Source organism: Podarcis cretensis (genome assembly GCF_951804945.1).
Source record: "Podarcis cretensis genome assembly, chromosome: 12".
NCBI lineage: Eukaryota > Metazoa > Chordata > Lepidosauria > Squamata > Lacertidae > Podarcis > Podarcis cretensis.
The window spans coordinates 4,493,515-4,507,412 of record NC_137181.1 but is presented as its reverse complement, the minus strand read 5'-3'; the positions used below and the strand labels follow the sequence as shown (position 1 = coordinate 4,507,412).

Below are 13,898 nucleotides of genomic sequence, written 5' to 3'. Positions count from 1 at the left end.
GGTAATACCCCAGTAGCTCATTTTTTGACCACATCCCCACCAGGCACTGCCCCATTTTCCCTTCTTTCGGCAAGGTGTAGGGCAGCTGTGGAATCAAGGTGCGTCACCAAAAAACAGGAAGCCACAGGACACAAATTCTGAGCTGTGGCAGTGCAGACTGCAGTATGAACTTCACATTGGACTAGAATACCCTTGGGATCTGTTCCAACTCTACAATTTTTTATTCTATGATAGACTGTGGAACACCTTTCCTCTTAGACCCACCTGGTGCCAACCTTATTTGCATTTTTAGCAATTCTAAATAAGGGAACAAAAACTATGATGCCTCTCATCTGAGATGTCCCAGCCATGTATTCTCCTTCCTTTCAAGCAAAATGAAACTAAACAAAAGCTTTAAAAAGTTCAGCTGTATCCATTATAGTGTGTGTGTTTTTGTATGTATGCACAAAGACACACACATATATAGTTGTATTGTATGAATATGTTAATATTTTATATTCTCCACTCCACGGTATAATGTACAGGCAACGCCCAATTGACGTGCGTCCAACTGACCATGCACACTAGCATCACACTGAACCTGAAAGTAACTTTAAAAATGGCAAAAGCGGCCCTAAAAGACCCCAGAATGGGCAAAAGGGTGTGGAAACAGAACCTAGCAATCCCTTGAGCCTTTGTAAGTGCAATCCCAGGACTCCTTGCAATGACCATTGAGGCCTGTGGAAAATTGGGAGTTTGAGCAAGGAAGTTGTGATGGAGTTTAGCATCTGGTTAAGTGCAGGTTTTTAAAAGGCTTTTACAAGGGTTTCCAGAGGTTTAGAGGGTGTTTGCAGGCCTTTTCAAGTGTGTTTCAAATATACACGATTTCACATAACCCCCATGTAAATTGAGAGTTGCCTGTATGATAGTACCTTGGTAGCTGAATGCCTTGGCTCCTGAACGCCACAAACCCAGAAGTGAGTGTTCTGGTTTGTGAACGCTTTTTAGAAGCTGAATGTCCGACACGGCTTTCGCTTGAGTGCAGGAAGCTCCTGCAGCCAATCAGAAGCCGCGTCTTGGTTTTCAAACCGTTCCGGGACCGGGAGTTGAACAGACTCGCAGAACAGATTAAATTCAAGAACCAAGGTACTACTGTATTTCTGTTTTTAAAAGTTAAGTCACTTGGAGAACTTTTAGGTAACAAATGGAATCATACTAATTCTTTTTTTAAAAAAAGACACAAAGAAACATAGTTTAGAATATACTCACATCATTTTCTTCTTCTCTGTTGTAGTCCATCAAGAAGGCATGCAAAAAAACAGCACAGAGAAAGCATGAAAACTAAGTGGAAACACAAGGCGCTTGCTTTTCAGGTAAAATTGCTTTGCCTGTGCTGGCTACAGAGAGGGTCTGATCATTTATATATTTTAAAAAGGCATCACTGTTATTGACTTAAAAGGACTGTTTTCTCCAGGCTCCATTACATTTAGGCAAAAAGGGGGATACTCTGGCATCTCATTCCTGTATCTAACAACCTGTTAAAACAAAATGGGAGGAATCTTAAGCTGTCTGCTTCCAAGGAGAATATAGCATGTCAGGGTCCCAGCAGTGCAGAATGTCTATCTTAAAGGTATGTCTTACATCTCTTAATCCCTCCTGTGTTACAATTCATTGGGATTTTAGAAATAGGAATTGAGGCACAGGACTGCGTATGCCAGCCACCTCCAAGGAGGAAGAGGTATTTAATTTTGGAGAGAAATCATTTTCCAGAATTTTCACATTCAACATACATTTATAGGGTAAACCTTGTTAAAGCAAATTAAGCTTTCCGTTTTCAATTATTTTTCTTCTTTATACACCCCACCCCCAACTCCCAACGTGTTCCGAATGATTCAGCTTCTACTTTTACTAACAAATTAAGGTGGAGAAATCATATTTTCTAGCAGGAAATGATGAAAGATAAAGGTAAAATAGTAAAAATAACAGAAAATCCATATAGCGAAGGCACTGCCTCTTGCTCTTACACGCTAAAGGACAAATAGGTTATTTAGTGATCTTCATAGGAATATGATCTCCCATCACATTCATCACTAATTACTACAATTAGCACATCCTAAAGCTCACAGCTCAGTGACACAGTACATATTTAGAATGAAGGACTCTGATTTCGATCACTGGACTCTCTAGGTAGGGCTGAGAATAACTCCTAAAAGGCACTTTATAAAGCAAGTTTAATGTTCTAGTCACCACATTCATATTTTATTCCTCCTTTGTGGTTAAACCCTAGTCTGATTTAGTGCACTTTGAATGGGTTTGTCTTCCACTGTATTGAGCAAATTATTTGCTTCTGAGTTACTACTGTAAAACTACAGAAAAGATGCTATTTTTACATTTCATGCTTCAACCAATGGGAAGTTCTGAGATGGACATTCTAAACCAGGGTTTCCTAAACTTGGCTCCCCAGCTCTTTTTGGACCGCAACCCCCATCATGCCTAGCTAGCAGGACCACTGGTCAGGGATAATGGGCATTGTAGTCCAAAAACAGCTGAAGACCCAAGTTTGGGAAAAGTCTGCTCTAAGGTGTAAAAGCAGTTAAGTTGGTATCTATCTCCAGTGCAACCACAATGGCTCCAGGAATGATACTACAAGCACTCCAATAAGACGCATACTAAAATATATGTTATTTTAGTCTCCACCCCTATCATTTGGCCTGGACACCGAGGTCCTCCTTTAGAGGGTCTTCTGGCGGTTCACTCACTGCGAGAAGCAAAGATGCAGGGAACCAGGCAGAGGGCCTGCTCAGCAGTGGTGTCCTCCCTTTGGAATGCCCTCCCAAAAGAACTGCACAACTTGTAGAAGACATCTGAAGGCAACGCTGTATCAGGAGATTTTTAACGCATGATGTTTTTATTATGTTGTTAGATATGCTGCAAGTTGCCCAGAGTGGCTGGGGAAACTCATTTTGCACCTGGCTATCGGCCGCTTGTGGCCAAGTGAAGATGCCTGGGCAACAGGATGGTGCCTGGCGTCTCCACCGTATGGAGGTGCCTGCCTGGGGAACCTTGGATTGTGACTGTTTTCACACACTAGCTACACATCCTGTAGAATTCCATCCGTCACATTTTATCTGCGCAACCAGACGAATTTCATAAACCCAAAAGTCGTATTGAAAGATACGGCTTTCAAGCTGCCTGGCCCCAAAATGGCAACTAGGCATTCCATTCTGGTGACTGTAACCCTGGTTACATCTTAAAAACCCTGGTTGTATCTTAAAAAGCAGAGACATCACCTTGCCAACAAAAGTCCGTATAGTAAAAGCTATGGTTTTCCCAGTAGTGATGTATGGAAGTGAGAGCTGGACCATAAAGAAGGCTGATCGCCAAAGAATGGATGCTTTTGAATTCTGGTGCTGGAGGAGACTCTTGATAGTCCCATGGACTGCAAGAAGATCCATTCGGAAGGAAATCAGCCCTGAGTGCTCACTGGAAGGACAGATCCTGAAGCTGAGGCTCCAAGACTTTGGCCACCTCATGAGAAGAGAAGACTCCCTGGAAAAGACCCTGATGTTGGGAAAGATGGAGGGCACAAGGAGAAGGGGATGACAGAGGATGAGATGGTGGGACAGTGTTCTCGAAGCTACCAGCATGAGTTTGACCAAACTGCGGGAGGCAGTGGAAGACAGGAGTGCCTGGCATGCTCTGGTCCAGGGGGTCACGAAGAGTCGGACATGACTAAACAACTAAACAACAAAAAACCTGCTTTAAGGAGCCGTTTGGTGCCTATCTGATATATCTGAGTTTCTAACACTGCACATGCAAACTGTTTCGCACAATTACACAACGGCATGCAAAACCTCACTAAACTTTTTTTTTTTTTTATAAATATTTATTAAGATTTTTTTTAAAAAAATACAAAATGCAAAAATAATAAACAATATAACATGAATCATAACACATTTTCCAGAACTTCTTTGGACTCCCTCACGTCTCCCACTCCCACTTACATCGTTATAAATTTTTCCCAGCAATTTATCATCTTGTTTATATTCTTAAATTTTGTTCAATTAGTTTGATCTATTCTCCACAAATTTTATATTTCCCTCAATCTCACTTATCGTCAATTTCAAATCTAATTCAATGGTAGGCAATTATTTATGATCTAGCATCCTTCTTAGCCTTCAACCAAATTACAATACTTTTGTAGATAAATCTTGAATTTCTTCCAGTCTTCTTCAACCCTCTCTTCTCCCAGGTCTCGGATTCTGCCAGTCATCTCGGCCAGTTGCATATAGTCCATCAGTTGCATCTGCCACTCTTCCAGTGTGGGTAGATCTTGAGTTTTCCAGCTCTTGGCGATGAGTATCCTTGCTGCCGTTGTTGCATACATAAAAAATGTTCGGTCCTTCTTTAACACCTTCTGGCCGACAATGCCCAGAAGGAAGGCCTCTGGTTTCTTAGTGAAGGTATACTTAAATACCTTTTTCAACTCATTATATATCATTTCCCAAAAGGCCTTCACTCTAGGGCAAGTCCACCAGAGGTGAAAGAATGTTCCTTCATGTTCTTTACATTTCCAACATTTATTATCAGACAAATGGTATATTTTGGCAAGTTTAACTGGGGTCATGTACCATCTATATATCATTTTCATTACATTTTCCTTCAGAGCATTACATGCAGTGAAGTTCAGCCCAGTGGTCCACAACCTTTCCCAGTCCTCAAACATGATATTATGCCCAATATCCTGAGCCCACTTTATCATAACCGATTTAACCATTTCGTCTTGTGTATTCCATTTCAGCAGCAAGTTATACATTCTTGATAATACCTTAGTCTTAGGCTCTAACAGTTCTGTTTCCAACTTCGATTTCTCCACCTGGAACCCTAGCTTTTTGTCATTTTTAAAAACTTCTTTAATCTGAGCGTAGTGTAACCAGTCTCGCACTTTATCCTTCATTTTCTCCAAACTCTGCAATTTCCAATTGTCTCCATCTTTTTCTAATATTTCCCAATATTTTGGCCATTTGGCCTCCATATTGGGTCTTTTTCGGGCCTTAGCTTCCAGAGGTGAAAGCCACCTCGGAGTTTTGTTTTCCAATAAGTCTTTGTATTTTGTCCAGACATTAAAAACTGCTTTCCTGACAATATGGTTCTTGAAGGCCTTATTGATCTTAACCTTATCGTACCATAGATATGCATGCCAACCAAAAGCATTGTTAAACCCTTCCAAATCCAATACGTCAGTGTCTTCGAGAAGTAGCCAGTCTTTTAGCCAGCAAAAGGCTGCGGCTTCATAATACAACTTTAAGTCCGGCAGGGCATAGCCCCCTCTTTCTTTCGCATCAGTTAGTATCTTAAACTTAATTCTGGGCTTTTTGCCCTGCCAGACAAATCTAGATATATCTCTCTGCCACTTCCGGAAACACTCTGTCTTGTCCACAATCTGCAATGTTTGAAACAAAAACAACATCTTTGGCAATACATTCATCTTAACAGCAGCAATTCGGCCTAACAGAGACCTCACTAAACTGGGAAGAAGGGGAAATTTCCAGGGGTCAAAAAAATCTTTGTGAAATGCAAATCTCTCCCCCCTTCAGCTAAAAAAAAGGGGGAAAATAAATAAATAAAGATGAAACACTCGGTACTCAAATGGGGGAGCATGTATTACTCGATTGCTGGGAAGCAGCAGTAAAGATCCTCAGAATTTAACTGGCAATTTGAGAATGGTTGTCAATTTAAATATATACCCACAGCGCATTACTTGCTCTTGTGAATCGATCCTGCATTGAAAATGACAGCATTATCACTCAACAGGATCAGAGCTTCCTGTCATTGCTGTTTTTTCTTCCAACAAACTGTGAGCTAGTTGAAAGCACAGTGAGGCCTACGACCAGCAGTGACCATCCTTCACTGATGGGTTTGGATTTAAAAAATACGGCAAAATGATGAAAGGAATATTGCAGGGAGATGACATAGCCTTAGTCTGTCAGTCTGACGTATTTGCATGCTAGTTAAAAGTCATCTTCTCTCTGTCAAGGTGTAAACCTTTGGTTTGAATGGGGGGGGCAATGCCCAGAGACATTATGCATGTTATGAAAGTCACAAAGTGCAACTACACTGACCACAACTCAAGCGGAATGACGTATGAAGATTATTGTCATGGCACTAGCATAGCTGTATTCCAGCAACACCCATGTTTTCTGGAAGAGGTTTCAAATGAAAAGGCATCCCATAAATATCTCCCAGAAGAATTATTTTTTGTCAGAGATAGATCATTCACCCGGAGTATTAAGTATTAAGGAGCATGTAGGTGACCAAAGAGGTAGTGGAACTAGGAGACAGGTGTTTCTAGAGCAGGGGTCAGCAACCTTTTTCAGCCGCGGGCCGGTCCACCATCCCTCAGACCTTGTGGGTGTCCGCACGATATTTTTGGGGAAAAAATATGAACGAATTCCTATGCCCCACAAATAACCCAGCATTTGAAAAAAAAGCACACATTCTACTCATGTAAAAACACCAGGCAGGCTCCACAAATAACCCAGAGATGCGTTTTAAATAAAAGAACGCATTCTACTCATGTAAAAACATGCTGATTCCCGGACTGTCCGCAGGCCGGATTGAGAAGGCAATCAGGCCGCATCCCTGTTCTAGACTGTGTCATTCCACAGAACCTGCAAAATTTCAACAGGCATTCCTCAAAGACAAGCCATTTTTGCTTTTGCTGTGCAAAATGTTACACGTTCTGAGAATAACTTCATCCAAACTAGCAAGAATACACCACCTTCTCCAGTTTGTGGCGTCTACAAGGGCTGCATAATTCTGTTGTGGCAGGCCACCTCCATCAAACGGACTCACGGCTACACACATCAACTATGATATGGAAAAGTTACCAAAAAAAACAAATCCAGAAGGTGAATTTTTTTTAATGTGATCATTTTACGTCTGCATTTTGCAGGAAGGCTTTACGTCTGAAATAAAAGGAAACCCAACACGAACAACCCTGTAAAAGGATACTTTAACACAATAATGAGTTTTCTGAGCGGATTTGTAGCATTTATATCCCACTTTTTTCTCCACGGTGGAATCAAGATGGCATGCAAAGGGGGCCCAGGCAGTTTCCCTCACCCAAAACACTGACCAGACCCAGACTTGCTTGGTTTCATCAATTTACAGGTAGGTAGCAGTGTTTGAATTCTGGTGCTGGAGGAGACTCTTGAGAGTCCCATGGATTGCAAGAAGATCCAACCTCTCCATTCTGAAGGAAATCAGCCCTGAGTGCTTACTGGAAGGACAGATCCTGAAGCTGAGGCTCCAGTACTTTGGCCACCTCATGAGAAGAGAAGACTCCCTGGAAAAGACCCTGATGTTGGGAAAGATGGAGGGCACAAGGAGAAGGGGACGACAGAGGATGAGATGGTGGGACAGTGTTCTCGAAGCTACCAGCATGAGTTTGACCAAACTGCGGGAGGCAGTGGAAGACAGGAGTGCCTGGCGTGCTCTGGTCCAGGGGGTCACGAAGAGTCAGGCACGACTAAACGACTAAACAACAACAACAACAACAACAACAGCCGTGTTGGTCTGCCATAGTCGAAACAAAATAAAATAAATAAAATTAAATTAAAAAATTCCTTCCAGCAGCAACTTAGAGACCAACTCAGTTAGTTATTGGTATGAGCTTTCGTGTGCATGCACACTTCATCAAGTTTGCTGTATCATGGACTTTTAATATCATGCCCTGACAAGATTAAAAATTTTTTAGTTAGTATTTCAAATATACTGGCAAATCAAGAACTTGTCAAAATGTCCTGCATTTAGACAATTACCCAAGTTCTCTTTAACACCAATGTTCATAGGAAAGTAATGGTGTAGACAGCCCACATTAGACAAAATTACAGATTCCTTACCAGGACAGGCAATATCCCTTTCCATGATATTAAGGAAACCCAAGAGCTGTTCGGGATCATCAATGAGAGATTACTAAAAAAGCAATAAATCCCAACCATAATTAAATTCAGCTGTTAAATTATCATTGCTGTCACTCAGCAGCTGATAGATGTAGCTATTAGTTGCTAGTGGGGTGTTTTGTTTTGTTTTTAAAAAGAGACAAAATGACTTTCAAGTTTTATCATGTTTGGATAATTACTTGTTAATGTGCCCAGAGATAAAATTACTGCTATTTTCCAGGATTAAGTGAAATAAATGGCACGTTAATTTACTACGAGCAATTATGCAGCTGGTAACACTGTACCACTGTCCCCAAAGCATCCCCTTCTTTTTGTTTTTTTTTTTTTTTTGGGGGGGGGGGAACCTTCTCTGTTCTTACCCCATGAAAAGCAGGAAGATCCAACAGAACTGCCGGGGAAGGAGGCTAAGAACTGTACCTGTTTTAAAAGTATGTAACTCAATATTAGCACTGGTTGCTGTTGGCCTCTACACAGTTACATCTTTATCTTCAGACATTGCAATATATTGTGATGTTTAGGTAAAGGTAAAGGGACCCCTGACCGTTAGGTCCAGTCGTGGCCGACTCTGGGGTTGCGGCGCTCATCTCGCTTTATTGGCCGAGGGAGCCGGCGTACAGCTTCCGGGTCATGTGGCCAGCATGACTAAGCCACTTCTGGTGAACCAGAGCAGCACACGGAAACGCTGTTTCCCTTCTCGCCGGAGCGGTACCTATTTATCTACTTGCACTTTGACGTGCTTTCAAACTGCTAGGTTGGCAGGAGCAGGGACCGAGCAACGGGAGCTCTGTTGAAATTGCAGTAGCCTGTGCACAGCGGAATGATGAGGAGTACGTGCCACATACTCTATATTACTTTATTTACACTTCAAAGCTGGTAGATTACAGAAAAACATCTTGCCTCTGCCGGAGCAGAGAAAGCAACCTCTCTCCTCTAAAGCACGAAGAGAACAGAGTGTGAACAGAGAAAAACAGGAAACCAGTGTACGTCACATCCAGTCTCCTTTCCCGTGAGAAACTCCAACAGCAATTGACTGTGGAATGTAAACACCTGTCTCGTGACAAGCACTTCGCTGCACAGTGAAGAGAGCAGAAACCAACAAGCTCACCCCGCCGCGGGGATTCAAACCGCCAACCTTCTGATCGGCAAGCCCTAGGCTCTGTGGTTTAACCCACAGCGCCACCCGCTTCCCATATTGTGATGTTTAGCAGGTGATATATCACAATCTTTAAAACCAGGTATTGCCCAGCCCTAGTTGCTGGCATACCTAATTGCTATGAAATAACCATATGTGTAAACCTAAGTCAGCCTTCACCAGAATAATAGACCCTCGATGCGTTTTGTGTTGTTTTTTCATTACAGAGGGCCGGTTAAAAATGAAGCAGGAAACGAGTGAGGGAAGACCAGCCTTGAAGACAAAATTTGTCTGGTGGTGATGGTGCATGAAAGAGAAAGCAAGATTGGCTGATACATGAATAATTAGCATATACAGGTGTGGCACGTAATGTGTGCATGTAGGTGTATAAAGCCTCTCTCTCCTACGATTAGAAAATTGGGGAGTAGCGTGTAAAAAGATGTACAAATCAACGGCCACAACTGGGAAAACACTTCATTAAAAAGTTCCCATGGGTGTGGGAGACACCCCATCACAGAGCCATGCAATAAACTGATTTCCTTCTCTATAACCAAAGCAAGAAGTAATATACGTATAACTATGGCCAAGTCTCTGTTGAAACCTGGAGTATTCCTTTCTCCATTCTAAAATCATTTACACAAGCTTTACACTGAGATGACTCAAGCCTTGTTGAACCAATCATCGTCCTGTGAATAAACACCACCTTTGGAAAGGCATAGTACTGCTCTATGCTGCCCTCAGGATTATATTCTTGGCTGTACAACACATTATTCCAAACAAAGAACCACCCCAGCAGCCAGCAAGCATTTGATACCACTTGTGGTTTTAACTGAATAAAAGGTTTGTTTATACAGCGTTGTAGATTAAGCGTAATTTAGCTTTCTCATTCTTTGTAAGCTCTGGATATCAAGCAGCTGGCACAATATTTCATCTGACAGCAAGCATCAACTCAGGCTCCAAACAGTCCTCATGAGGAGACATCTCCTTTGGCAACTCCACCTAGATTTCAAAAATGTTCGTATATCCCAAGTCTTAGAAAAAAGGACAAGGAAAAGTTCTCTGGTGTGGCAGCTAGAAAGTGATCTGTATCCCATCTGTATGGACACTCTTTTTGCGCAGTGTTCAAAACTCATATATATAAGCTAGGTGCCAAACGGCCCCTTAAACCAAGGTTACAGTCGCCAAAATGGAATGTCTCGTTGCCATTTTAGGGTAAGACGGCTCTAAAGTCTTATTTTTCAAAGGATGGACTGGCTGCGATTGATTCTCAGTTAAGTATCTGGCTAGTTCAGATGACAACCTTGAACTAGGTTAAAAAAGTCACTTGACCCAGAAGTCCACATATATATTGGCTTATTCTGACCTCTTTTTCTTAATGGTGATTGCTCCTGCTCCAGGCTGCACAGAAAAAGCAATTTGGTTCCAGAAATTCATTCAGACTGTGCAGATAAAATGTAAGCGATAGAATTCTACAGGATGGTGTATTAGTGTGTGATAACAGTCCAGATCCAATGATCTCCAGATAGTGGAGATGTCAGGTCGCATCCTGGCACCCAGGCATCTTCAGTTGATCGCAAGCGGTTGAAAGCTAAGTGCAAAATGCGCCTGGAGAATTTTGATCACTGTGAGGGAGGAGAAAATTGACAAAGATGGTGAAGGACTAGATGTGAACTGTTCAGGCACAACACCACAACCTCAAGCTAAACCCTGGGGTGGGAAATGCTTGGCAGTGCTCTGTGCCAGCCTTAGGGGTTCAATTGTGCGACATTCCCAGGGAAGGCACTCTGCGTCTCATGAGCCATGAGAATGTCCCACAGCTCCTGGCCAGAATAAAGGCCACCCCTAACCAGTAGGGAGATGGGAGGCACTGAAAGATGACAATGACAGCAACCTGAGAAGGTGCAACGGTCTAGGCAAATTCAAGTAGACTTGTAGAGGCTGCCTGGTTAAGCCCTATGGGAAAACCAGGAGCAGGAGGAGCTCAAGAGATAAGAGATTGGAGGGCGGCTAGCAACAAAGGGAGCAATAGGGCAGGTGACTAATCCAATAGCAGCCTGTAGCTCAGGAGAGGCTCAACAATTGCCTTGGAATTAAATGCAGGTAGCCCACTCTTCCACCTGGTCCTTTACCTTGATAACAGAGGGCAATAAGGCCTGATTCAACTACTCACAAGGGAGGGCTAGCCTGAACCTGTGTCCTGCAGGTAAACGCTGATGTCCAAGTGGCAGCTTAGAAGCAACGCAAGGCTCCAGGCAGCAGCTTCTCTTTTACACCCAACCATTCTTGGCAAAGCTTGCAGAACAGAAACAGCAACCAGCCACCCCCTTTTCCTGGCAGATTCACAACTGAGAAAATCTGAACTACTGTGGCAAGTCATTCTATGCCATGCTGTTGCCACAGCAGTGAGCACTGCTAGACAAATCTCGACAACACATTTTTCCCCCTTAGGAGACTTGCTATGATATGATCAGATGGACCATCTAAATTCACCCTCTATATCCCAGCCATATAACAATACTTGTCATTTGTGAAACACCTCAACAGCAGCTAGGCATCTCAGGATCCTCCAATTCTCCTCACGTCGTTTGGAGAATTCTGCACAGGGTCATCCTTGCCAGTTCCATCACATCCAGCCTCAAAACCCACCGTTTCCCTCTCTTTCACATTCTTGCAATAAACACAACCAGCTCTAAGCTAATGATAAATCACTGGTTGTCTTGCAACTTGCTTCTGTGGATGTCAACAAAGCTTTCCAATGATGCCTTCTAGACAGCAACAGAGGGCCCAAGAAGCACCACCCGAAAGGTAAGCTATGCAATATAGCATCATCAGTGTACCTGCTACTTTGCAATAAAGGCCTCCCCTCACCTGTGTCCTGCTGACACATGCAGTTTTCAGCGCCGAAAAGGGGCGGAACGAAGGAATCCCCACTTGCGTGCGCCGCAATGACACGTGGGAATGTCAGGAGCGGAACCCCCATGTAAGTGGGGATTCCCCTGTATTAACATAAGCAAACAGAAAGACAGATCCATGCAGCTAGCTTACATTCCAAGTTTCAACAGTGGAGTAAATGTATATTTGCTTATTTTGCACAAACCCGATCACTAAGCATGCTGTGTTTCTGAACCTGTCATTTGCATTTCTACATAACTGGGTGTGTGTGCATGGCCTTTTTGATCTTTCTCAAAGCCTTAAGATCAGTCAATGATTCCCTCCTACAGGATACCACAACAGTGTTTGAAACTCCCATTGTTCTAGGGGCATTCTGCGACAGGGAATTTCATTAGCACAAGCAGTTTCTGAGCTCTGGGCGCAGGACTGGGCCTAAGATTTCAGATTAAAACTGCAGAGTGGAAGGAAAGGAGGACCCTTTTCTGCCTCCCCACTTCCAGCTACTCTCTGAAGACTGGAGCAGAGACCCTCTTAAGAATATTAGGAGGGTGGGCAGGGAAAGGACTAGATCATGTGAAAAATGAACATAAGATTTTAGCTGCGGATCATTTATTTTCAGCTTGTTATAAATTCTTGTTATAAAAAAGCATACCTAGACATTCCATTGTTGTGTCCATAACCTAGGTTTAAGGTGCCATTTAGCTCCTAGCTTTCATATCTCTAACACTGTTCCTCATACTGGTGGCAAGCATGTCATCTACAAGACTAAAGGTAGTATCAAACTAGAATTAATCCAAGTAGAATTAATGTTAGATGCATCCTAGAACTGCTTCGGATGTTGCCCTGGAATTATGGAACATGAAATTCTCCTACTTTACTTGGCTCTGTTCTGAAACAGGTGTAAATATTTTTTTATGCCACTAGGCTTTTAAAAATTATTTCTCTATCTAGAAGAACACACCTATTGTTGGGTTACTTAATGTTAGCTTTTGTTTAATTTTTTAAAGGTGGGTTTCCATTTCACTTGGCTAACTGCTCTGTGAACTTTTGTTGAAACCCCAAAGTGGAATATTGTTAATGAATGGTAAATGAGGGAAGAAGAAAAGACTTATTTCACTTCATGCATGTTGCAGCCTTTTGTTTTCAGAAAGACGATTGTAGGGCGAGGTTTTCAAATGTTTCAGCCAGCATTAGGAACAGAGTCGCTTAGTAAAAAACATATGGCCAGACAGATCTATTCTGAACTTTCCATGCTCAGAATCGCAAGGCAGCTGCTTCCAATACAACCTCTTTCTACTTGCATTCTGAAAACACAAGGGGAGAGAGAAGTGGACAGAAAACTGCAAAAGGCCAAGTCTTTGAATTGTGAGAATGTTCCAGCTACAGCACTGCAAAGTAAAACTGGCCGCATGAACGTGTGCATAGGTTGTTAAACCAGGCGTTCTTATACTTAAAACGATTCTCTGGGGCTAAGGAAGGTTGCCAAGTTTTAGGGACGGCCTCCTGAGCACAGAAAGGTCAGGGAGTCATCTCCCTAGGCAAGAATAAAAGGCGAGATTATTGACTTTTACAGTACTGTTCTGCATCTGAGGTGGTTGCTGTGGATACAACAAACAAAATACTCTGGCGATGAAATGGCAGCAGAGAAAAAAGAAAGAGGAAACCCTTGCAGAACTACAGAAGAGGCTGCGCTGTTTGCATGCAAATAAGAACTGTTACCAAAAAAATAAAAATAAAAATAAAAAATGAAAGCAAGTGGGAAACAGAACTACATTATGATGCCTTAAAAGCATAAGGGATTCTGAGCAAAGGAGCGCTGAAAAAGCATCACTTGCTTTTTCACTTGATTTACACACCACCTGAAAAGTCCCTTTGTTTAGATGCCGGGTTTGCCTTTGGGTCAAATTATGCAGCCTTTGGGTCAAATTATT

General features: G+C 42.5%; 1 protein-coding gene across 2 annotated transcripts in view; it reads right to left on the bottom strand.

Moving 5' to 3' along the window:
- SETD2 (SET domain containing 2, histone lysine methyltransferase) overlaps positions 1 to 13,898 on the bottom strand; it is a 94,672-nt gene that overhangs the window by 69,001 nt on the left and 11,773 nt on the right. For both annotated transcript variants that reach the window (XR_013843831.1, XM_079996298.1), the window contains exon 3: positions 1,249 to 1,264. Coding sequence is in view for 1 of the 2 variants with exons in the window: in XM_079996298.1 (XP_079852424.1) it covers positions 1,249 to 1,264 (16 nt within the window). In the remaining variant the exon portion in view is untranslated. The remainder of the gene's footprint in view (positions 1 to 1,248; positions 1,265 to 13,898) is intronic.